This window comes from Hylaeus anthracinus, unplaced genomic scaffold, assembly GCF_026225885.1.
Source record: "Hylaeus anthracinus isolate JK02 unplaced genomic scaffold, UHH_iyHylAnth1.0_haploid 5, whole genome shotgun sequence".
NCBI lineage: Eukaryota > Metazoa > Arthropoda > Insecta > Hymenoptera > Colletidae > Hylaeus > Hylaeus anthracinus.
Genome location: NW_026535322.1, coordinates 384,484 through 409,866, shown reverse-complemented (window position 1 = coordinate 409,866; position 25,383 = coordinate 384,484). Strand labels below are relative to the sequence as shown.

At 40.8% G+C, this 25,383-nt stretch overlaps 3 protein-coding genes across 3 annotated transcripts; 1 reads left to right on the top strand and 2 right to left on the bottom strand.

Annotated features, from left to right (window-relative positions):
* Nucleotides 1–105: 105 nt before the first annotated feature.
* Nucleotides 106–5,022, bottom strand: LOC128895677 (uncharacterized). Its single transcript, XM_054158467.1, has 3 exons — nt 3,530–5,022; nt 2,710–2,853; nt 106–1,105 (listed from the first exon to the last, which is right to left on the bottom strand). Exons 1-3 carry the CDS (start codon nt 3,596–3,598, stop codon nt 833–835), a joined length of 486 nt encoding a protein of 161 aa, XP_054014442.1. The 5' UTR covers nt 3,599–5,022; the 3' UTR covers nt 106–832.
* An 815-nt stretch (nt 5,023–5,837) lies between these two features.
* LOC128895672 (acylphosphatase-1-like) lies at nt 5,838–6,978 on the bottom strand. Its single transcript, XM_054158459.1, has 4 exons — nt 6,765–6,978; nt 6,681–6,697; nt 6,169–6,278; nt 5,838–6,089 (listed from the first exon to the last, which is right to left on the bottom strand). Exons 1-4 carry the CDS (start codon nt 6,934–6,936, stop codon nt 5,975–5,977), a joined length of 414 nt encoding a protein of 137 aa, XP_054014434.1. The 5' UTR covers nt 6,937–6,978; the 3' UTR covers nt 5,838–5,974.
* Nucleotides 6,979–8,032: 1,054 nt separating this feature from the next.
* On the top strand, nt 8,033–25,187 carry LOC128895666 (cell growth regulator with RING finger domain protein 1-like). Its single transcript, XM_054158451.1, has 6 exons — nt 8,033–8,770; nt 11,682–11,839; nt 21,268–21,439; nt 21,592–21,733; nt 22,436–22,543; nt 23,134–25,187. The coding sequence occupies exons 1-6, from the start codon at nt 8,628–8,630 to the stop codon at nt 23,584–23,586; spliced, it is 1,176 nt and encodes a 391-aa protein (XP_054014426.1). The 5' UTR covers nt 8,033–8,627; the 3' UTR covers nt 23,587–25,187.
* Nucleotides 25,188–25,383: the final 196 nt, after the last annotated feature.

Here is a 25,383-nt window from a genome sequence, read left to right as displayed (position 1 = left end):
CTGTTCGAGGTTTTGATCTTTTTAACGAATATTTTCATTTATTTCACAGCTGTTTTATGGATCAAGTTTGCTACTCGTATATAGGAAGATGGGATTATACAATCATTTTGTAAGCCGTTACGTTTTATTTAGTTGTATACAAACATTTGATAGAAAAAAAGTCATAGATAATAAAATTAACAATACTAGATGTTCGAACATTTTTCATCGAATAAGATTTAGAAATATTCCTTAATTTTCTGTATATACAAGGATTCGTAAAGCGATTCTCGTGTACGATATAAAAATTGGTCTTGCGTGTAGCACGTGTATAAATATATTTACATTGTTATTATAATACAGTTACGATTGTGTAGAAGTCAAGCAAACGTAAAAGATGGAGACTCGCAACACTTTGCTAGACGCAATGCACTCGAATCAATTTAGCGTAAACGATATGTATTTATTCTGTACGATTTACCGAGTTCTCCGAAGGTACAAAAAACCATAACATCGAGCCGAACAATCCAGAATTTGCTGTACCCTTCGAGTTTTCTTTGGCATAAGATTAACCGCGATTTACTTAGAATGTAGAGTCTCGAGTATGCGTTGATATGTTTTGAAAGTAAGTAAATACTGGTAAAGGAGGGCAACGAGAGAGGATTTTTACCTAGGAACCTTTACCTAGTATTTTATCGTACATTTAATATATTTTCATTCGGATCGTTTTTGGTCGTTCGTTCGGGCCCATCTAATACGACCAAAACGAAAAAAGGATCCCGAAGATCCTTTCTGTTCGCTCCTGATTCCAATCCACCGGGTTGTCTTATGTTCGGTGTACCAGTTTCGTCCCTTACAAGATTTTATACTGTGTGAGGAACGCGTAAACGATCACCCATAGGACTAGAGCAACGAGCACTGAGATTAGGAAGACTGTTTTAAGAAAATGCCAGGGACTTTCCGCTGTACTGGTCCAGCCTTTGCAGCCACCGTTTCTGCATGGGATGCTTCCCGACGGTACAGGTGTCGACGTCGCGACGTTGCTGGTTTTCACCTCTCCAAACTCCATTTCGTCCATGCTCTGCGTTTTTGTCTTTGTCAACTCGAATCGCGACGGACTCTCCATCTGAAATCGATATTGCTAGATATACATTTCCGATGATCCAAGTATCGCACTTTCTCTTTAGAAGCGATACAGTTAAACATTTCATAGATTACATCTAATTAAATTGTTTCTTTTCCGAACTAATGTTATCCGATTAAAATTTTCACTTAAAATCGAATGAACTTTCGACTATGAGTATCGTTTCAATATTCGCGAACTCGATGCGACGATGGTGAATTCAATTTGATCGTCGTTGAGTTTTACGGTCTCTGTCGCGTTGCAGTTTCTGTTGTTTTTGCTTGAACAGTTTGCGTTAAACAGTGGTAACAATTTATGCGCTTGTTAACGGACTTGAATGACGGTAACGAGTCATAGTTGGACATAATTTGTTCGAGACAGAAACTGACTAGCTGCTCGATAGTTATCGGCTAATGGAAAAATATGAAATATGTTGGAAACGATAACCGACGTTCTTAGCGGAGTACAGGCTAGTGATAAGTCGACTATATTTGTTTAATTTGTTTATACAAGTTGTTTTTATTCTCCGAGGTCACCGACGATGATCGATGTAACTGTTGTTAGTCATTTCCAATGAATATTCCATTTCAAAGTATCGGCCATTTTTATCGGCACGTTTAGCGACTAGTTCCGTATTTATTTAAGATATAGAAAGAGATATTAATTACGCGACAAACTTTCCTCGATCCGAATGAAATTTATCTGTTTAACGCGGTTTCGAATCCGGTCCAAAAGATCGGATTGAACTAGATATCGCGACCACAGTTTCCTATTTACCAAACGAGTAATGTCAATGCGTGTTCGTAGAACAAGTTGAGAAGCGCTGTACTATTCGAATGGTTTTACAAAATTTGCGCGATTTCAACGATGGCGTAACATGGTAAAAATAATTTTGTAGAGTCGTAACGAAGATTCGAAGGTCGGATTCGTTCTTCTAAGTGGATTGACCAGTTTTCGAAGCAGACAGTATTTTTACGTCTGCCATAAACAATTGGAGATTCTATTTTAAAAAACGAAGTCGACCTTTAAAGTCTTCTTTACGTCACGATTGTATCTGAAATATTACTCTAACGGGACACCCTGTAGAGACATTTCTCACCTGGTCAAAGTAGGACACGATGGAATATTTTGATGTTCGCGTCAATAATATGATCGTTGAATTTTAATTGATTCCGAAAAATGAAGAAAAAAACAGTTGATGTTGGTTGAATAGTATTTATAAACATTCAGCGAAAGCGTAGGTAAACGACCGCAGTATTCGATAAACCCAATGCTCGATGGTAGTACGTGAAATGCACGTAACAATCATGGACGGGATTTTATTCGACTAATAGATGACTAACTTTGTAATCTAACTGTGTTTTTTTTATTTCTCTTTTTTTAATCTCTTGTGTTTTTTTTATTTCTTTTTTAAAAATTTTGCAGAAAAAAGCGATTACATAATATCGTTAGATCTCGGACAATTATAAGAGAGAAATTTGGAACAACAAGTATGGTCTCTATCGAGCGGCCGGTAACACCGGTATACATCGCGCGCAATCAAAGAATGCGGGTGAATGCACCAAAGTAGTAGGGTAGATAGAAGGAAAGGGCGAGGGGGATATTACGTGTGATTCTGGAATTCGATTCTTGGAAGGGAAAAAATCTTGTTCCAACTCTGGTCCCGTCCCGTATACCAAGCCCATCATGCTGGTGACTTGATTCAAATAGGGATAGTCCCATATAGAGCCTGGGGATGGCACTATCACCATCTGTCAACGAGATTGAATTATTACATTCGACCAAGTATGTGTACGTATGTATGTCGAACGACGCGGCGATATTCCATTAGAATCGTACCAATTTTGCTCTGCGTTTTTCGGTAAGAAATTGGAAAATATGTCTGAAAGAAACACAAGTAGGTCACCGTCGCTAAGCTTTCCCTATCAGTTTCATGGAAATGTAAAGCAATTAAGGCGATTAAAAGCGTCGAGGGCGTCTTTGGAATGCATAGGCTATAATACATAATTGGTTGTATACAGAACTAAAACCGGCTGAACCAGTTTCTAGGACTAAACTTGGCGTAATTTCAATCATTGCAAAACCCGCTGACGCTGTTCTTGAAACGCTCCGTTGTACGAATCGGAAACTTTCGCTCTATTCCGCAATCACGTGGGATTCGAATCGATCAAGCCGCGAACAAATCAGATGTAAATTTCGGACGAAAGAAACACGGTTCGTTTCAAACGAGCTCTCTCGCGTTCTGAATCACTGTTGTACGGAAGGTCGTGTCGTAATTGATCGGGTCAATGATTCGTCAACTCCGTCCGATTTAACGGTAAAGGTCGTTTTTATACGTACTTACGCGTTAGAGTATCCGATATATGTAGATTCCCCGGGTTACACGGAGTTTCGAAGAAAGTAATCACGGTGTATAGGCGCACTTACGTTATCAAACATGTATCTGTACTTTCTGATGTGACGACTTCCGTTGTCGTCCATACTTCCAATGGGCATCGCTAAGGCTCACATTGACCACACTTTTGCTCCATTTTTTTTTAAACGAGATGGGTTTATCATACTAACGAAAGAGTTTCAACAACGAAGAACGATAACGAGAATCAACAGAGTTAGTTTTCCATACAATTCAGTCTGGAATGCACGAAAGAGCGTAGTATACTCGCGTACGGCACCGCAGGAACTGGCCAGTTACGCCAAACGGGGCTCATTATCAGACCTTATCAGCCTCGACCCCTGATCCTTCGTTATCGATAAGCTGCTCCCGTATGAAGATCGCCGCCGCTGCATTTTAATCTACCAGTGGATCGGCCGGAGGAGGCTTGACCATCTTCATCGATTATCTCGCCTAGTTTTACGCGATTCGATAAATGATCAAAAAACTAAAATGAAATAATAGCCGTATCGGTGTTTGTGTCTTTTGAAAAATCGCAGCGTTGGAAGCGATCGAGTAACGACCGACTCGGTTTTTTAGTACAAAGTATCGGAATCGTTATGCAAGCGGATGTGCAACAGGTCTCAAGGACGCATCGGCTGATTCTTCGCGATGACAGTACTAGGATACCTTGCGTAATCTGGTGAAGCTCATGTTCCGCAACACAGGTAGTAAAGTTGTCGGTTCGAGAAAAAGTTTGTTGTTCAAAAATGGATTCATCGAGGCATATCGCGTCAACGCCGAGGATACGAATGCTCGGTTTGATCGATTACGTCGAAATTTAACCCCATGGGAAACACGTGACACCGCGAATTGGCACGATCAAATCGAAGCGAGTCGACAAATGATTGTGTCGAGCCGGCTTCGTAACAGTTTTCTTTTCTATTATTTCCGAGCTTTTCTCCGACTTGACTTTTATTCGAGGAACTCTCTTGGATAATTAGGAACGAGAAGGTGAAAGTGTCGAACAATCCTCGTGGCACGTATATCAGTGCGCGATGAAAGTTGTTGGCTTTTCAGAGATCCAAGAGGCTATCGTTGCGAATGCCGAACGTGTCGTATCGATGATTATGCGTCATTGTTTTTTCTACTTGAAAATACACATACACTCGAACGAGTGATCGTGTACGGAACCTAGCCATCTTCGACAGTTCACAACGTTCGAGCAAAAAAAAAAAAAAATATACATGTCGAATTGAGTAACCTACTCCTTTTTCCAAGTCTGTTAAAAATATTTGCACTTATCGTTACGACACCGTATACAAACATTATTAAGATCGTTTCGAAGATGTTTTCCTTGTAAGGAGGAATCGAAATGGGCCGTGATTATCTCTCTCCTATTCGCGATTAGTACGACGCATCGACAAGGTCGCATAACGATAAAAACCGTAGAAAGCAAAGCGGAGGAACGCGCTAGCGATTCATAGAAAATTGAAAAAATGTGTAGCGCGTATCGTCGTCGAGATGCGATTTATCCGAAAAAAAGGTTTGTGCTCTCACCTGTTGCGGATGCCAAGTGTGTTGAAAAAAACTTTTGAAGCACCTCATGCTAGATGGCATTCTTTCACCTTTTCCGATCACCTTATTGTGAATTTTGGGAAATACTTTCCCTTTGTTTGCTTAGATACTCGAAAGCTGTTCTCGATCAAAGTTGAATAAAATTTCGTATACACAAACGTTTACTTTTGTCGAAATTTCATCACTGAAACGTCTTTGTTGCTTCGAAATTTCAAACTTGTAACTCTAGAGATATCACCGACTTTTCAACACCGCCATGCACCCTAAACACTATGGTGCTCTAATCAGAGACGAACTGCGACGGAACTGCAAGGTGCAGTTGCATCTATGCGACTGATCGCCAGGCGAAAGTTTCGAAGCGTACGCGACGGTGCGCACTCAACTAATGAAGTGCGAGCCGATAGCGAGAGGATTCGTACGAATGCTTTCAACGTTGGGCTGCTCAAACCTATCCGTGTTACGGACGTTGGTTATCCAGAAGACACTGGACGATGTACAAGTTGATTCGAAAACCTAGACGTCTAGTCAGCGACGCCGGATAGTAATAGCGTTAACATCGGAGTTGGGCAACGATTACTTTGCGATCATTTTTCTGATAATTCTTTTAATACCGAATAATTTGGCCTTTCGAACTTGAAGTTACGTTACGACACGATTCGAGTTGTTTGACATTTGCCAAGACGACATTCTACGTATAGAGTACCGAGATAATAGAGTAACGGGATCTTGAAATTTCTGCTGCAGCAAATGCCACGGTAAATTGAATGCCGCGAATACGCGGCCCACTTTTCTTATTGTCCAAGAGACTTTATTGCAATTGAAACGCAAAGTTGTGCACGGTATGTTACGAGTTACGAGTACACTAGTTTTAATTACGAGCAAATCATAACGCTACGAAAATGAACAATTAGACAGTTTTGCCTCTATTTTTTGATTGCGAAATCGGTGAATGAAGGCTGGGATATGTCCTTCTCGTTTCGAAATTCCGTCTTGTCTATCGCCGACTGAGGACTTCCGGTATATCGAAGCCAATTTTTCCTGTAAGAAAGTGTATTGTATTAGAACCAAGATTGGCACACCCCTTGATATATTTTTTTATATATTTTACAAAACTTACATTTCTTCGATTTTATTTCGTTCTCCTTCGAGATGTCCGACGACCGTGCCTTGGTCGGTGTTCATGCACCATCCGGTCAAGCTTAATTCTTTGCCACGTTTTTGGGTGTACTGTATTAGTCGGAAAACGTTGAGTGATTTAGATCGAATCTAATAAATTCTTGAAAGAAATTATTTAATTTGTTTTATTACGTTTCATCATACCGTAGAACACTGCGTGATCGATATAGCTGAATGTTTGGTTTCTTAATAAGCATTAGTCGTACAAATATGAATGAGAGTAGGAACTTGTTCGGCTAACTATGTACATTACTCGAAAAAATGGAGCAAATTGTATTTCTTAAATCGCTCTTCACAGAGTAACTGATTTTTCGATTATAGAGCAGCGCGTCGATAACTACAAAGTAACAGCTACGTCTGTCAGATGTCACGTCGGTACAAACTAGTCCGCAAACTTGTGTCTCTGCGTTTCGAGTTATTTACTTAACGTTTATTAGCGAGCGCATTACTTACCTTTCTAAAGAAGACACCTTTGAAGAAAAAAAATTAGTCGTTAAAATCGTCGTATTCTTACGTAGGACAAAAATAATCTCTTACCTTGTACGGTTCCATATACTTCGAAGTCGACAGCGATTAGTTTCGACATTGTCGAATGCGTATCTTGCGATGCTACTTCCGACAACGTTGACGATACGAGGAGGAAACAGAAAACGCGTTTAAGGTATTTCTCGATTAATATTTGATCATTATTCGACGAAACTATAAACATATCTCAGTCGATTCGTGAAATAATATTTGACTAGATGTCGCTAGTCGAGATCGTATCAGCTGTTCCGGCTGGTTATAGCGGTATCCTTGGAAACTATTCTCGGTGCTTTTAAACGAGAATTAAATTCAATTTAGGATTCGAACAGGGTTGAATAGTGATCAAGCTTACGTTCTCTAATCTGTAGAATCTGAAATTTAACTCGAATCTACGCTAAGAGTACGGTACTGTTGTTGTAATCGAAGTTTCGTAGATTAAATAAGTTAATTAAAGCTAAACACCTTTTATTTATCCGCTTTAATTTGATCTTATTGTTAGTGTGATATTCCATATGTAAAACTGTAACAAGTTTTCAGTTTTGTAAAAGACAAGCAAAAAGTTAATACGTTTGCCGATTCCATTGACAATTAATTAAATCACTTATTAGGTACGCACATGAACAAGCAAATCGCTAGCAAGCGTGTCAAAATGATTTGTTTTAATTTAAAAATCAAATTCCATTTGCACATGCCTGTCGCTAATCGTGATTACGTATCCGTGCTGGTATTGGTCGATGTTGCGAAGCGTGCGCATGAAACGTGCGACAGTGGCGTCGCAAATTATTTTATAGACAAATAAGACATCTGCCTAGAATTCCGTTCAAAGCGAGTTTTCAAATGCAATGTTTCAAAAAGTCATTGTTGTTATTTGTAAACAATTCACGACATAGTCTATTCGAAAACATTCGGTTAATACAAGAAATATCGACCTTGCCGAATCGGAAGTTGTAGAGTACGTATGCGCAATGTATTCCCGTTGTACTACAATATGTATATTAGCGATTGACAAAATTCTTATTCTTTACCTTATTCATAACAAGTAAGAGAAATTTTATTATTCGATCAAATACGTCGCTGTATGTTAGTTTGATCGTAACTTGTTTACTTTTGTTTCAACGGTCGATTTTAGTTGGGTCCCGTGCAGGTATAATTCGCCACTGGCGTACCAATGGAAAAGTCGCCAAGTACGCAGCCGTATAAGTTGTCCCCACGTCCCCACTGCGACCACCGCGCCAGTCTTAGCCTCAGCCCTCAGCAGTCTGTCTTGTGCAGTCTTGCTCAGTTTCAGGTCACGGTTAATACGTTTCGGTTGTTTACGCGCTCGTTTTCCTTCGTACGCGCGATTATTCGACGCGAAGCTCGCACAAAATACCCAGCCAGCTAATCAATCTATCGTGACCGAGTCGGTATGTCGTACATACCTCGTTCCATCGGTTCTATTCAGCTTTAAAAGTCACTCGGGAATCGGGAATACACTGGCATCGCGCTATGATAAACGATCGAGTGCAATCGAATGCGCGTCGTTTCAACGAAAACATCCGCGACATTTGATCGTCAGAAAGTTGTTTCGTCGACGCAAGATAAACTACCGACGAACGTGTGCGATAAATTGACGCGTCAGTGGTTACCACCGGGAATCGGTCGATGAGGTTAGGGTGGAGGAGTATTTGCGCGACGAAAATTCGGATACGCGATGATGCGGCTCTGACAGTTGGTCCGTATCGCAACGTTGCGTTGATACGTCGCTCGACGAAAGGTTGTGTGCAGTGCTCGAGGGCAACACGATCGGCGGTGATTTTGACAGCGCACCGTTAGAAGTGAGGTTATAATACGCGGGAGGTGGTGCGACGTCGCGTAGTGCGTGTACGTGTGCGTATGCGTGTGCGTGGTGTGCACGGAGGACAACACGGCGATAAAACGATGACGGCGATGTTAGTGTCCGTGGCAGAGCTGTCGAACATTTTCTTCGTACTCGCGGTCTCGATATGCTTCTGCGGAGTCTTTCTATTCATTATCAGGTATTTATGACTTTTTTCTACGATTTAACTCGTATTCTTAACCGTTTTATTGTTCGACATCCACACGCAGTAACACAAATGTTACTAATAATACGATCGAGACCCATACGTTGCTCTCGTATCGTTATTCGAACAATCGTTTAGTTGGCCGAACGTAAAAAATAGAACAGGTTTTCAGCTGTAAAAAGTACATATCGTGTGCGGCTTTCGGATTTTCACCAAAACAGATATCAAACCACCGTGTCATCGACACTTAACATTTTCTTAATTATCTTTCGGAAGATTTTAAACGTTCTCTTGGTGAAATTAAATTTATCAGGTCACAGCTACTTTCAGATATTTGTCAGTATCTCTCGAAAGTAGGTTAGCGGAAGTTGAGTTTTTGCACAACTTTTGTACACAGCATTACCATGTAATTACTTTGACATTATAAACGATTCATGTTGACGGTAATTCAAATGTCACAATTAATAGAGAAGTCCATCGTTTAAATACATTGAACTTTGAGAATCGTGACATACAGGATGTCCCATTAGAAATTCTAACCCTTTTGTTAGAGTAGTAGTCTCTCGCTTAAAGATTAACTCTGTAATCGGATCGCGAAATATTGTGCGCGTAATTAACAATATTTGTGGATAGATTAGCGACTAATGTCGTTATCCCTATTCTTGGATTGCACAACATTCCACGATTGTGCAATACACGCTATTCGCTGAATTATGCCTCCTTTTTGGCCGTTTCGTTTATGGCGAGCAGAGCGCGTCTTTCAAATTTACTCGCGCTATTGATTTTTGAAATTATTGGTGATATGTGGTAAATCCAATCCGGTTTCTAACGAAAAACGTAAAAGGAAGAACGAAGTTTTCGTTTTTAGTTTTGGCAGCCGCAATGACTTGGAGGCCAACTTGATTTCTTACGCACTTTTCCTTAACTCACCGATCCCATAATAGGTAGCTTTTTGTTATCCGTTTGTTTTGATTCCCGCTTCAGTCGACGATCGTTCGAGATGAACGCTAAACCTTAACCGAAATCTGTGGCAACGAATCATTCTCAAGGTCGCTAAGGTCCAGGCCACATCCTACTCGAAATTTCAAGACCGCTGAATGTGTTTATCGTGTTTACAACGATAGCAAGAAACCGACGAGTTTGATCATTATCTAGCGCAAGGTAGTTTCTCATGGTGCCTATTACCTCGTAACATTTTTAACGATGGACACACGCTTGAATCGGGTCTTCTATAAATAATATGACTGGACGAGTTTGGTTCACAGATCGCACGATGAGATTTCGTCTGGTGGCACTCAAATCACTCGACAACCGTCACGTTTTCTACGTGTAAGCAGAATTCTTTTTTTTTTTTTTCCTTTTACGTGTGGACACGTCTTCCCAATTTCGGAAAGAATTTCTAAATCGGTCCAAGCCGTAGGTAATTGAAACTCGCTACCAGCAAGAGTCATTCGCCAGGAATATTCTGCTCCTACATCCGTGAAAGGTTAACATCCAGAAATTCATTGTCGAGACTGTTGCGTTCCATTCTCATTGGCTAGGGAATAATTTGCAACACTACGATGTTGCGATACGTGCACACGTCCTCATGGCCGCGGGGTTATTGGCAGTCGAATAATGCGCGCGGTCGTTCGCACCTTGATTCATTCAAAAGGATGAATAGCACAGTGTTCGCTAATTCGATTAATCACAGATGGTCAAACGATTGTGCTGTGTCTTCTCGAATACAACAATTATAACTCTTTACTGTATACGTACAAATTGTTGTTTGTCATTTTCGTAAAGACGTACGTCATTCGATCGTTGAATCGACATTGTTAGAAAAAACGATCGATAATTTTTAGATTACCTAGAAACAAGAGCGATACTGTGGAGCGGTATTAGCTTTCTTACGAAACTCGTTTGGGTAGTACGGAGGAGTGAATACAGTAGGATTTTTGAAATCGGCGGCGTTTTCACTTGGTCCCGCGAGCTTTCGCAACGAACGCGGAAGACAAAGAGATAAAGTTTACGTAGAAATCGATGTAAAAGCGTATATAGCGAAATGAGGGCACCTTTCTTTCGAGAACCGTCGTACTTGACATGTATTACCGGATTCCGTATCTCAGTTATTCGAGTATCCCTAGCGAGCAATCGTTATTTAGTATTTACTGGTTTATAAGTTGAAAGTTAAGAAGGAAATGTCAAAGTAAGGAAGATGATGCGTATTTTCTTTTTTTTTTCTTTTTTCTTTTTTCTTTTTTTTTTCGAGTATCGTGACGGACGACGCTTTTCTGTTTTTCTTCGAGAAAGTGTGGTGACGTCGATAGAAGCATGAGAAATATTACAGAACCAGTCTCGATACGTGAATTTCGAACCCGTTACTTGCTACGTGCCGATACAAAAAATTAGTTTACTGTTACTTCTTCGGACCACCTAATCGTCTCGAACTCGCACGGGACATTGCATGCCTGCACGCGGGATCATGTTCTCATCCTTGTACATAGAATATAATTAAACATTTTTCAGAATGAATCATGCACCAGATTTCGAATAATAAATCGATTACCTCGTTCGGAAACGTGACCTAAATATCATATTTCGAAGAATGAACGAAATTATTATTATTATTATTATCATTTCGTCGATAACGTTTAAACGATTTGATATGTTGTTTGGGAAAAACCGTTTGGCCTCTAATCGCGTGTCTTTTCAAGATCAGTGAAAGTGTTATTAAATTTTCTCGTTGTATACTTCATTGAAAACTGAGTTGCTCGAACCGTTTACACGGTTTGTACTTTATACATATATATATATGAATACATAGATGTACTTTTTATGGATCGAATTGAGTAAAAGAATTTGTAATGTCCAAGAAAACGGTCGACGGCATTATTAAAAAGTAGGGTACCATTCCTTTGTGCAGGAACATGATCGTACTTCGTATTCACGGCGACGAATTGATGTTTGGCGGGAGTGGAAGCGTAATGACACATTCGCCACGCATACCTCAGATGGAGATGATGAAGGTCCACATTCCCTTCACCTTCAAGCTTCACGAAAGTTTCAAGAGCACTTACGCCGGTGAGTCTAGTCAACGTATACCCTGCTTTACTATTTTACCTTTCCTTTTACTCTGGTTTTACTACTCAACGAGACGAACGAAGAAATCACAAACAATGTTCGAATAAATGATATATTTGAAAACTAACTAAAAGTATAAGACAATTTCTACGTTTAATTTAAACTGGATATAAGCGTAACGCTGGAAAGTCGAATTCTTCTGTCGATCGTATTATAGATCGAGTCTATTTTTATATAGTATTTAATTCTTGTTGCGATATAATAGGGAGAACCAGTTTGATGCGAATAAGTTGTAGCAAGAAAAAGTAATAATCGAAAAACCGGTTTAGCTTTTTCGAGGTATTCTTGTATTAATTTTCTCTAACTTTTAATGAGAATTCTTTAAATTTGCGTCTTGTTAATTTCGATTAAAAAGCTCCTCTCGTTAAAGGCATTCGAATATATTTCGCGTATGGAAAATTATCGTCACCTTTCAAGATCAGATCAAAATTATATCTCGCGCGGTTTCATGTCCAAACGCGTGAACGTGTCCTGCCTGCGTTTCGTATCATTTTCATAGGATTAGTATTCAGCGGCGTATGAACTGTCGTCAAAATTCACGCGTCGTTTGGTTCGGCCGAGGATACAGGGTGTCTCTAAAAGAAAAAAAAAAATTGTAAGAAAGGTGATTTTGTACGGTAAAATGGTGGTGTATCTATCGAATGAAACAGGCATTTGTAATCATTCGTTGATAAGTTTTAAAACAAAGAAGGAATTTTTTGTTCCGTTAGGTATGTATAAAAAACAAGAGCGAGGTTCTCGATAAGTTCGTTGAACTAGATTCGATCCGATACAGAAGACTCGTTTTGCTCAATTTTAGCGCTCGAACCACCTTTCTGGCGGAGTCTGTTGTTTCTAGGAGACACCATGTATAATAATAGTAGCGGAGCCGAGGGTCTAACTGTTCTTCTCGCTTGCAAATTACGCGACGGGCAATTTTTAAGCGAATACACGGTTTAGGTTCTGGTTCTCCAAGAATACACGGGGTCGTATTTCGCAAGTCGCCGCCGGCGGGTTAATTAACTTAAAAGAGCAAAGCCTGTATGTTGAACCGAGCCGAAAGTGGGTTACAGACACGCATAAGGAGAAAAAAAGACGACTCCCCTTCCCCATCCCTCGCACCCGCTATCCTCGTAATTAGTATGCAGGTGTTAAGGCACCCGAAGTTACGAAACGTTACCTTGACCGCTTGGCCAGGTCATCGTGAGTCATTTAACCTGTGGAGACGGTAGTCGACGCAAGGGCAGCGTGTATCATCTCAAAATTTAATTGTTTTACATGGTATATTTTTTATTTTTTTTTTTTATCTTTAATGTATTCGGTACATCGTACGCTAAATTTATGCGAAAGATATGCACCGATACAAAATAAAACAACATTTTCCATATCGATATACATCGCAAATGCATATAAAATCTGCGCTCTATTAATCATAAATCAATAAGAATTGGTGTCAATTAGTTTTTATTTCGGTCAAGCTACCGGTACTCGAACTAATCATACTCTCTCAAAGATTTGTTTGGAAGTTGCGACACGAGTTAAAACCTTTCGTGTCTCCCGAACGTACGAGGAAAACCGATACGTAACGATAACGTATTCCAATAAAAACACGGGATTCATCGATGGAACGCGAGTATGTCACGTCGCGTAGTCGGTGATTTACGTTCGACGCTCGATGATCCTCGATAAATTGATTACACCGCGATTCGTGAGGTCGCGGGCATGTTTATTATATGCGCGACTAGATTCTGTAGCCTTGCGGGTCCATCTTGTAGTTTATTCGAACCGCGGTGCACGTCTGCGATGACACGACGGAACGGAGCACGTGTTCCCGGTTGAATCGATTCGATCACGCGCGCATCGAGTCGCGTGCTAATGGAACTGCACAATTGATCGGCAATCGGTATGATGGGCGTGAAATTTGTTCCGGTAGCGTTCTCGTCGGTGATCAGCTTCGCGAAATTTTTGACAATTTAACCGAACGATACTTAATATAAGATGCGCGCACTCTCTCGATCGCGTAACCCGAACACCGACATTCAAAGTTGTCGGTACCGCTGATAATATTACGTATATTCCATTCTTTGATCTAGGGATGCTAAACTCGCTTAAAAGTACACGCGTGTCATTACCTTGAGCTAGAAATAAATGACGCATCGCACCAATACCACGCGCTACGGTTATTTGTAAATATTGCTTTATGCGTATGTATGTATATGTACCTGGAATTCGGCCCTTTCAAACGAATTCTCTTTATTTTATGACCGCGTTCTGAGAATTTGTCTTCCGCAACTACCGTGGCATTGACGGTATGGATAACCATCGTACGATACGGTATTACTACGACACAGTTTCGCTCTATCACGGTTAAAGAATTGCGGCAAATCTTGCGTAATATGTTTTTACGCTCGATGTAGATTTTCAACATTGTAATTGTGTTTGTACAGAATAATTTTCTTTATCGGAATTTAATATAATTTGTGTGTCGCGAGACGAGCCGAAGACGGAGCTCGGTGGAAACGTTGCAAGGCAAGGGCAGAGCGTTTTCGAATTCCAGGCCCGTAGTCAAAGGTGACCATGTAAAAATCGTGAGGTTCGATAACAGAGTTTAGTCTCGTTCATCGAGGACGGCGTTCTCTCGCTGCGTTACGTAAGTTACGTGACAATAGGTGAAACAATTTCCACTCGGCCGTATCCGATGCAGGCATTATTAATAAACTCGCAGGATCGGGTGCTCGCTCGTTGCACGTGTTTCTTACCCTTCAAAAGCTTTGACACGACTGCACGTTTGCAAACGACTGGAAATGGAAACTCTCTGTAATGAGAATTCCTCGACCGAGTCATTTATTACGTGTTTCTCAATTATTGTTTTACTACCCGACACAATAACGACAGTTCGCGTTAATAATCAACGAGAGTTTGTCAAAGCATTGATACTCGGCCACGATGGAATCAAAGTGGCTCTTTCAATGTTCCCATCAAACTCGAACCTTGTACTAATTATATGTACTATGTATATACGACTGTTGATTTACACGAAGGATACTGTTTCGACTCGTCGTTTCTCTTTTTTCCCTTTTCTTTTTTTTCTTTTCATATTTTACGTGGAACGCAGAATATCAACCAAAGCGTTGTTGGCATTTTAGCGTGGAAATATGTTCGTCTCTAGGTATCTTTCGACGAGATGTTCAGACCAAGGAGCTATCCCATAGACATTGAGTAACGCGTAATCGCGATTGAATCGGTAGAGAAGAGGAGCTTGTGGTCCAAGTTACGAAAGGTAAGCCGAACCGGTGGCGTAACGTCGCGAGTCGATTGCAAGATTCCTTCGTCGAGAGAAATAAGCGTCGCGATCATTGGCTGATACGGAATCTCTCGGTCCTCGTTCTTTTGAATGGCGTTTTCGAAACACCTACGTTTCGAGCGCCTGCGATAATTTACGCGTATCCGTTCGACTCGACTAGCTCGTTAAGATCGCAACGAAACGTTTAATCAGGGCCGAACGAAGGCGTTAAGTTTAGAGTAAAATTCTTATCTACTCGTAATCGTATCAAATATTAAATTCCTTTGTAATCTATGTACATCGTATCCTTGTTAAATTTGTAGAAACAGGTGTAATTTGCCGTTGGTTCCCTTTCTCTTTCTGAAAACGCTATCGCGAGTTTCGTGGTACTATAGCCTAAATGCCTATGGAATCTTAATACGATCCTGCATGGAACTCTCGGGACCCAAGAGAAAATGCGAAACTGCTGTAACCTATTGCCAAACCGTGCGCGTTCGTGTTGATTCAGAAGGTTAGACATCGTACACTTAGGATACGCGATGTTAATGTCGTGCCGAGTACTGTCACCTTTTCACATTACGATGTTCGGAGATACAAAGACAGCAGCGTTAAGCACAAGCTCTTCAACAGAGTTTTGGAAAATTTTAGTTGATTACGTATAAAAATGCCAGTTTTATATGTTTTATCGCCCGTGACTTTCTTTCCCTTTTTGTTGTTGCCTCTTCCATTCCAATTTATGTGCGATCGTTCTAGATTGTATTTTCTTTTCCTGGTCGCGTTTTTAATTTGCTCTTTTCTTTTCTCGTGAAAAACTCGATAAGAAAGGTGCTGACAAACAAACCATACGTTTTTAGGAAATCTTGTCCGCGCATACGAGCAACGTACCGTAACATCGTAATGCAACATCCTGTCGAATCATTGTTACGTAATTGCTGGTCGCATAAAAAGAGAAAAGACACGCGCACAGGGGCATCATTTTTTAGACGCGCGTTTCTGGTCGGTTGCACGAAATGAGCTCGATGACTGCAATTACGTCTATGCCTCGTACACATATACATATACTTTCATTCTTGTTCTCACAATACGTAATAGTCGCTTTTATTACGAGTGAAAAACTGGTCCATTCCAATGCCTTTAATGCCTGAAAGCAAACAATTTCGCGCTTTTTTTTTGTATTCGTCGTTACATTCCAAATGAAAGGAACGAAATTTAGAGTCTTTCAACGATAAAGTTCTCGTTAATGTACAATGTTCGAATGTACATATTCGCGTCTTTGTTGATACGCGATGATTTTCTCACGATTATCCGTGCTAATTTTGCTTTATCGGTTTCTTCATTGTTTCGTCATTGGCAACAGAAACACGTAATCGAGCGTTTTTTAATATCTCGATCGCGTAACTCTCGGAGCGAATCTTTGACTTTGAATCGTCAGCTCAAGTATTACAAGCTTGGTCAACTTGGTGCTCTTTTCCGGTTAGACGCTCCCCGTCGGTTAGATCTCCTTTCCATGCATACAAAACTGGGTATCTATAGTTACCTATATGTATATGAAAGTTAACGTATTTCGCACGAGGCGAGCGAAAAGTTTCGTGGCTTCTTAACGCCTCGTTACTCCATAGAAAAAATATGCAAAGAGTATTAGCGCGAGGGAGAGAAATTTGCGCAAACACGCCGAAAGCATTTTTACATCTATATGCAGTGTACATACATATGCAGTATACCACGTCTCGTCGTTTGCGATGCAAGAGTACGTTTCTTTCGTAAAATGAAGACTCTCGCGCGCTAACAAAGAAATATTTTTTCACATCGTGTTGTCTCTCTTTGTCTCGTGATCGGTTCAAGCCTGCACGTTCGCACGAATCACGTACAAGTATTTATTCTATACATCGTGGCTTTCTATCGCTGTTAATTGTAACGCTACTCTGTTTGATATTACACAAATTACGCGCGTCCGCAAAATTTAAAGATCTCGAGGATACAGAAATAATCGTAGAAGGTCGATGAAAGGAAAAAAAGCCTGGAAAGCTGATCGTTCGACCGAGTTAAAGTCTCAAATCGTAAACCTTGTAAATAAAGACAGGTTGTAAAACTGAGCAGAAGGAGAGATTTTAAAGACAGGCGCTACTTACGAGGCTACTTGTAAATGTTGATAAAAGAATAAACGACCGGTGACTCGATCATTTATCGCGTCCCGCGAATCGAAGCGTAAAACGTACGAAGCTCTTGTTAATAAAATGTCTGTTAGAGGCGATTCTAAACGAATGTACCACGTAAAGGGAAATAACGTCGTAACAGGAATAACGGAATCGCGATCATTGCAAAGGTCGATGCACCGAGTAACGAGACTTATGACTTGTAATCGAATGCTAAGAATTATTAGTTATACCGAGTCTTTTAATAAAATAGCATTTAGAAATGATAACGCTAACGATCGAGAAGGAAGTAGCATTAGCGGCGGTAGGATAAGCAAACGGTAAAAGCAAACAGCGGGAACATTCTGTAATGTTTTGGCAGACCGATAAGAAAATATTTAGAGAACCAAGTACGGAGTGACGCATAAATGAAACATCGGTGGTCGAGGTTGGGGGAAACGTGCCCAAACAAAGGAACTAATTGAAACACTTTGCATGCGAAGACAATAGATACCGAGAGATCCCCGGCACGCCGCGCACCGTGAAAACTTAAATAAGCGCGCGGTCTGACTCATTTTCAGAATCGATTTTCTTTGCCAGGATATTGCGCGCGAGAAACATTGCATTCTATATTCGTCTATCGTCCTTCGCGTTAACGATAAATCCCTTTAATTTAATAAATAGAATGATATTCGAGCGAGACGTATCGGGGCCAATCGCTGCGTTTGTTTGCCATTTTTCCCATAGATTGTAGCGATCGCGCTCAGCATTTCTCGCAAAGAGAGAAAATACATACAGTCCCGGTCCCGACTTGCCTACGTGACTATCTCAAGCGTAGAACAATCAAGGCCGACGCGAACGATCGGACATGCTACGCCCATTTATATCGATCTCCTGTCTCTTGTTTTTTCTTTAGAAAAGACTGGTCGACGAGATAAGAAAGAATGAATCGAACGCAATCGAATCATCGTTTTACACGTTAAAGGCAACATAAGACATGAGAAATGTAGAAGACCGTGACCGTCAAAGAATCAGGCCCCACATTGAGAACAAGGTTTTGAGGATGCGATTTCTCATTGTCAGTAGCGAATGTCGTACCATGACCGCTCTTCCATCTCATATGTCGCGTTGTGCGGTGAATCGTGCGTAAAAGTCGATGAAATTTGTTCCAACCGAGTCGCGCGTGGTTATCCTGCTTCTTCTTGGAATTGCCAACTCGGAGCGAGCCTCGATATTATCTTGGACAGGTGATTCGAGTTAATGATGAATCATTGGAGCACAAAAGTAAAAGTATCCCACTCGCTCTGACCGTTTCTCGCTTGCTCTCGCTGTTTCACGCTCACTTCTGTAATATAAATTTAACTCGATCCTTTCGTACCCGTTTGAATTCGAATTCGAATATAATCTCAAATTATGTGACCTCTGACGTTTATTTTCTTCGATACACGATCGTTACGCTGAGCACGTTTGCATTCGGTCAGCTTCTAAACGTAGAAAATGCCATTTGGGTTCGGCCGAACGTCCGAAGCTCTCTCGAGCGAGTAAAATGCTCGGATTTCCACGAGCAGTTGGTGCAACCAGGTGAACGGATTAGCCGGCTTACCCGGATTATGCAACGACATTTGATAATTGTCCGCTCCACATAACTACTCCCATCGTTTTTCTTTTTTTTTTTTTTTTACATATCCTCTAAAGTAGAAATTCTCAATGGAAGCCACGTATTCCCCCTTCTCCTCGCCAGGAGAAGAAGGAGACACGAATTATTCTCACCATTGTTTATCTTTAATTATCGCGAGCCACGCATGTCGACGAAGTCTTCCCGACATAAACGAGTCCGATATTACACGTAAACGTGCGATAGAGTATTCATAGTATCGAAGGGGTGATCTCGCACATCTGCAGTCGAAATCTTGCTTCGAAAGTAAGCCGGTAAACTGTTGTCTGGAATTTGGGTTAATTGCAGTTCGTTAAATCGAACAGTTCGGACTTGAACATTCTCGACTTGTCAGCATCCGGTGTGTATTAAGTTAAGAACCAGTTTTCAACCGAGTAAACGGTATATTACGACCGCCGTGATCCATTTATCGTTTCACAGATGCAATATTGGACGTAACTTCGCCTTGCATCTTGGTTGGGTGCAACGCGTCTGTGCAGTTGTACTCTGTATGGCCTTTCACCGAAGTACACACCGCGCCCGATCGCTACATCGTTCGACTGGTTGGTCGTGTGTGTCGTTCGGTTAGGAAGGTTCGCAAACCATGTGCATCCGATTGGCACGTGTCGCATTGGTATTCCGATTGGACTTGCATCGAATTTCCCATCGAGAAGTTGTTTGCAAAATATAGTTGACTCTATGAACCGATATCAGATTTATTCGCGCGCGTACTCGTAAAGTCTACCTCGCAAACTTTCAACCATTATTTGTTTAATATTTTTAACATCGTTTATGGAAACACTGGTACATTTGGCAAATATTTATTGTACAACAAGGATGTTTGTTATCTCGACGCGTTGTTATTTTTCATACGCAATATTTGATCCCGACGCCGACGTTTCCTCGGTTCGTGCTACGGAACAAGTCGCGTTTCCGCGTGCAACTAAAACGCTATCTAAATGTTGCGGATGGTACATGTACATTTTCGTGCGATAACAAGCGATAGGAAATGCAGAATCTCTCGTCGCGTTACATTAATTTTTTTTATCAAAGGAGATTAATTAATTAATTCGCGTTATCTCTTACGTCCGGATAATCGATATCGACGATAACGGAACGGCGCGGGTGCGGCGAGAGAGAGACTCGACGGAAGTTTGGAGATACGATCCGATCATTTCTATGGCGAAGCCAGAAATACGTGTCCTTGTACGCGAATAAAAAGTTTTTGTTCCATTGGCATCGTCGCGATTCTCTGAAATGTCCGATTCGATACTTGGGCTGCGGGACTACCGCGTTGTGGACGATCTGTTCTTGGCAGCTTTCACTTTCGTTCGCACCGGTCTCGCGTGATCTCGAAACAATCTTCTCGACAGTGGCCTCTCCTCGTCCGATTAGAATTTTTAGCTTTGGCGACGAACGCGACAGGAAGAGAGACGAGATGCCCCATTGACGCAAAAATCAATCCCACGCCGACTACGACCGTTTCGTGTCTCCTCCTCGGCATGTGGGTCACGATTTCCCTTCTTTTTTTTTTTTAAATATTTTTGTCACGAGACGACGCGTACGTTTTCCTGCTTGTCGATCAGGAATATTGTATGTGATCGACTACTCGTACAACTACTCGATAACTGCTGTACTTCTTATGGCTATACCGTACATAGTCCCTTGATATAACGATACTAGTCGGATCCGCTTGTTTAGTTATATCGAGAAAAGGTAACGACCTCGTTTGGCTCGCGTTTCAAAAATTTAAGCGAAAGCTACTGTAAAGGTCCAAAAAATCGAGCAAGGCGTTAAAAGGAGGAGGTACGGTGTATGTAGTTCAGAGTACGGGATGCAGCGAATCCGTTGACAGGGTACGCTGTGCCGGTTGACGCACCAAGTAATACAAGTAGAGAGCCTGGAGCAATATGTTACCGTGTCGTCTCGTACCGTGACGTACTCAAAATCATTACATAACAAACCCACTTTCAACTTTTTTCCTCTCGTCTGGCTACAAGATATCTCCACGAGCCAAGGAGGTTTCCAGGTCATGCGTGAGAGGAGAGACCATTATACAGCGATTTCGATTCTAATTTTTGCGAATACTTATTGTCCTTCGCGAAAGAGGAAGAGTAATCTTCGGAATCTACCCTTTTCTCGATTTCTATTCGCGACTGAACAGTTCGATCGTTAAAATAAATATTCCTAAGACCGAAGCAATGTAAATTTCACTTTATTTTTACCATGATACGTTTATGGAAATAAAAATATGCTTGTCTTTTCCTTGTAACAGGATACGAAACCAACACTGATGCATCCCTTTGCTTTCTTTTTCCAGAGGTTGAATGCGAGGTATCGAGTCAAGTGGAATATTCTTTACAAGCAATCTGGGGTGTCAGCATAAGAGAGCTTCACCTGGCGCTTTGGAAACCCTGGAGCACCCTCAGAGACGCATCCTTGAATGGCACTCTTCTTCAAGGCCACGCGCAATACCTCACGCCGCCCCAAACGTATCCTTTGCAAAATGAAACTAATTTTTCATTCATGCGTTAGACTCGACACGTTCCGTTCGTTATCGTCCGAGTCGTATAAAAAATCGTAAATCGCTCGAGGCATGATTTTATCACGATATCAACGACTATTCCTTGACCAGAAAATGCAGTAGACAACCCCACGGGGAGGAAACGCTCAGACTGTCGCTCCCAGCACCAGAATTGGAGTTGGGAACACCCCCTCGTCTTTGCTATCCTTTAGTGATCTTCTTGACGCGCAGGGATAACGGAGATCCGCATCCCGATGAAACCGTGGGTACCTTTTAGCTTTCGTAAAAGTATCGAAAGATCAATGAAATCGATTCAATTTCAATTTCTTGATACTACTCGCGATATTGATTAGCGAAAGATCGATAGGCCACCGGGTCGTGCAAATATTTCTACTTTGCTTCGCAACACGGTGTACAAATACTTTTGCAATGGTTCTATGTTCAATATTGCCAAGGAATGCTTTGAAAACATTGTTTGCACCATCGAATGTTTTCCAAACAAAGCATGTAAGACTTTGACATTTGTAAGTATGTCGCTGCTGTAACAGAAATATTTTGAAAATCATAATGGAATTTCAGTGTTTTAATCGATAATGTTTGGGTTGAAGTTGTTCGAATACTTTCGAGAGCTATCGTGTATCAAGCTTGATCGCCTTACGACTTCTGTTCGTGTCATGAATCATGGCTCGCTAACTTCGGGTTTTTAATCGATCCAAGTGGCTAATGGGTTCAAAAAAGAAAATTGACCGGATGGCGTTCGTTGTCAGTTGGTAATCCGTATACCTCTTAACGCTGTTTGCTTTTCTAAACAAAAGTACCGCTTTGTCCTGATGATTGCTTTGATTTCGTCAGGTGGTACGCGTGTAATGAAATGTCGCGTACGCTTTAAAAGATCGATAACGATAAATTGTGGCTACCCAACCCGTGATTGCCCAAATACCTTTATTACCCTTTCTCTTCGAAGGTGGCACTGGTGAACGTCGTCCACATCAAGGATAGTGTCTGCACGTTACCGACCTCGATTCTGGCACAGTATCTGAAGCAAGCTAACGGCCAGTTATCCTGCCTTAAGGTGAATTTCCTTTCAGTTCTTCTCTTTGGAACGTCTTCCTCGATGACTAATATTAGACGTGTAAATTTTGGTATTCTACACGGTTCGAATACCGACACCTAAAACTAGTACAGTTACCCGAGCTGATTGGCACAGTTTAAGTTGATTAATGTAAAATCCTTTACAACGAGCGCGTTTGTCGATTGGTAGAGCGAGATCAAAGAGACTTGGGCTCTTCTTTGTAGACCATTTCCGATGGACAACATCGGTCACCTATTACAAAACTTTGACCACTCCTCGGCTGGTTCATCGTTAAAATTCGTTTCAAGTGTAAAAAGTGATGGGATATTATTATAAATCATTAAGTATTCGCCAAGGATTTGACTACATAAGGTCGAAAACGTTTTATATTTCAACACGTTTATATGTATCGTATATGTCGGTAAGAAGACTCATCATTTTTAAATCCGTATTCCACCTACTTTTATCCGAGTAAAATCGACCCTATTGTACCAGTTGTAAGTATTTCTCATTGTCGAATTGGACATTGAATTGAACGTTCTAAAAAACAAAAACTACGTATCTAATGAAATAAATTAAATTTGTTTCAGCAACTGTACCTAGCAACGGGCAATTCGACCAACTATGACGAGGGTGATGTGTCCTCGGGATTGGGCTCAGCTCTGGCGCTCGCAGAACCATGCAACAACAACGGTAGTTCGACGAGAGGTGCGTTGGTTGCTTCCGGCACTGGCGATCCCGAAGGATCGCTTTGGAACACGGCGGGAGAGCAGCTATGCGTTGTTTGCCAATATTTTCCTCTGTCGCGCGCATTATTGCCTTGCAGGCACACGTGTATCTGCGCCTCGTGTTTCGGGAAGCTCGACCGGTGTCCCATGTGCAGAAGCCCGATAAAGAGTTATTTCTGCATCAGGGGCGAAGAATACATGCCTCTCGAGACTGAGATCAATCCCTGCAAACAAAGGCAATCGAGTCACGGACCTACTCACTGGCTACACGATTGGAACGACAGGCTCACCGATTTCCTTGGATTTGCACGATAGGAGAATGCTCTACGCCAAGTTAATAGCTGTTTTTCTACGTGGCAGTCGATTCGATTCGGAGAGTGTGTCGTTCGGTCGAAGAACAACATTTAACTCTCTCTAATCCATTAGGAGTCCGATAACTAAATCACAGATAGAGCAAGACACCCATTTTATTCTAAATTGGTACGATCCAAGAACTACGATAGGGATTATCGAATTGTTCTTCGATTTAAACTTTCAGCATGATGGAATGGGCGACGTGAACGTGAACTTGGACGATGTTGAAGAATACGCATAAACCGATCGTTCAAAAATATTTCTATCGAGTTTCACTCTTCGCCATGTCGATGAATCTATACATAGACTCTGTTATGAGAAATACGTTACACTGTCGTTGTAACTTTTTCATTATTTTTCGTGTTTTTGTTTTTACAATTGAGCGCGATTTCGAAGACAAGACACGGACACTTGGTTGGCGGTTAAGATAAAAGAAGAATGAAAACGAGTGAAAAACTTTGCGATAGTGTCCTGGTAAACGGACGAGAGAAAGGAAAATATTCGATAACGAAAAGAGGAGTTTCTAAACCAGAGACCACGGAATAACGTTTCAGATTTTTACTGCGTAACGTTGTATAAATACTTAGGGTGTAAATGTAAATACAAGATAAAAGTAAGACGTATCCGATTCTAAAATTATAACTAACCGTTAAGTTATCGATATTATTTCATACGATACGCAAGTTTATTCGGTAGATATAGAAATATTAGTTCCAATATGCATGCCTTTAAAGTATTCTCTTCCCCACCCTTCTTCCCATTTCTTTTTTTCTTTCGGTACGGATTAATAATCCGTAGGAAAGGAAATCTTTTTCTCGCGAATGCTCTGCCGTCCATGTTCAGCGATAGAGCTACTTTTCGTAAAGTTCATCTTATAGAAAACGCTACACAAAAATAAGAACGTTGTTAAAGTAATTTAAGAAGAGTATCGCGTTAACGTTTAAACTGTAAATACACAGACTGTGATAATTGTAATAACATCTATTATGTAACCAGATACACGAAAGTGCTCTGAATACGGGGCATCGGAACGGAAGGAATTGGAGCGGTGCGAAAAGGAACATGAAATCATTTTCAGATTTCACATTCAACACATATATGTTATATCAGCCTTTTTTTTTATATCTTCAAGGCACTTGCATAGAACAAAATGCTAATACTCTCTCGTTAGGAGTTTGTAACGAAATTGTTTAGAAAAACACAATTTCATCGGGGTTGTTCTTAAAATTCAAGTAACAAGAAAGTTTAAGTGAATTTAAATCTTAACTGTTTGTTCTTAATTTTCTTACGTTAAGTTACCAGAAAGTAATGTTTTAAAAATCATAGTTTAACGAAAGATGACCAGTGCGCAGTTACAAACCCCAATTAGAAGTATCGAAGTATATGGAACTATACGTGCTAATTCAAGAGTAAAGGCCTCTGAAGTCAATGTTATTAGAGTCGAAGATCTTAACATCCTAATTTATATTTTATTTAGTAAGTATGGCATTTCGATGAGACGATAATGTCTGTATGTGAGAATCTGTATATAATTTATTTAATAAAGCGTATTCATGCTGTCACGCTATATCGTTCACAAACAGATGAACTATTATGTTTATAAAAAGAAAAGGTTGTGTAAATGGTAAATAAGACAAAGTTCGGTCATTCATAATTAATATTTATATTGACCAAATTTATATTCGGAACGACGGTATATTCTTTGTGTGTTAGACCACGAGCTTCTAGAATATACTCGACCTACTCAGATTTGTACAC

Coding starts and splice junctions, on each gene's coding strand:
- LOC128895677 (XM_054158467.1), bottom strand. CDS start 3,598: ATGCCCATTGGAAGTATGGACGACAACGGAAGTCGTCACATCAGAAAG. Junction 2,854..3,529: donor ACAGATACATGTTTGATAAC/GTAAGTGCGCCT, acceptor TCTCGTTGACAG/ATGGTGATAGTGCCATCCCC. Junction 1,106..2,709: donor ATCGAATTCCAGAATCACAC/GTAATATCCCCC, acceptor TATCGATTTCAG/ATGGAGAGTCCGTCGCGATT.
- LOC128895672 (XM_054158459.1), bottom strand. CDS start 6,936: ATGTTTATAGTTTCGTCGAATAATGATCAAATATTAATCGAGAAATAC. Junction 6,090..6,168: donor CGAAATAAAATCGAAGAAAT/GTAAGTTTTGTA, acceptor ACTTTCTTACAG/GAAAAATTGGCTTCGATATA.
- LOC128895666 (XM_054158451.1), top strand. CDS start 8,628: ATGCGTGTGCGTGGTGTGCACGGAGGACAACACGGCGATAAAACGATG. Junction 11,840..21,267: donor TTTCAAGAGCACTTACGCCG/GTGAGTCTAGTC, acceptor TTCTTTTTCCAG/AGGTTGAATGCGAGGTATCG. Junction 22,544..23,133: donor GCCAGTTATCCTGCCTTAAG/GTGAATTTCCTT, acceptor AATTTGTTTCAG/CAACTGTACCTAGCAACGGG.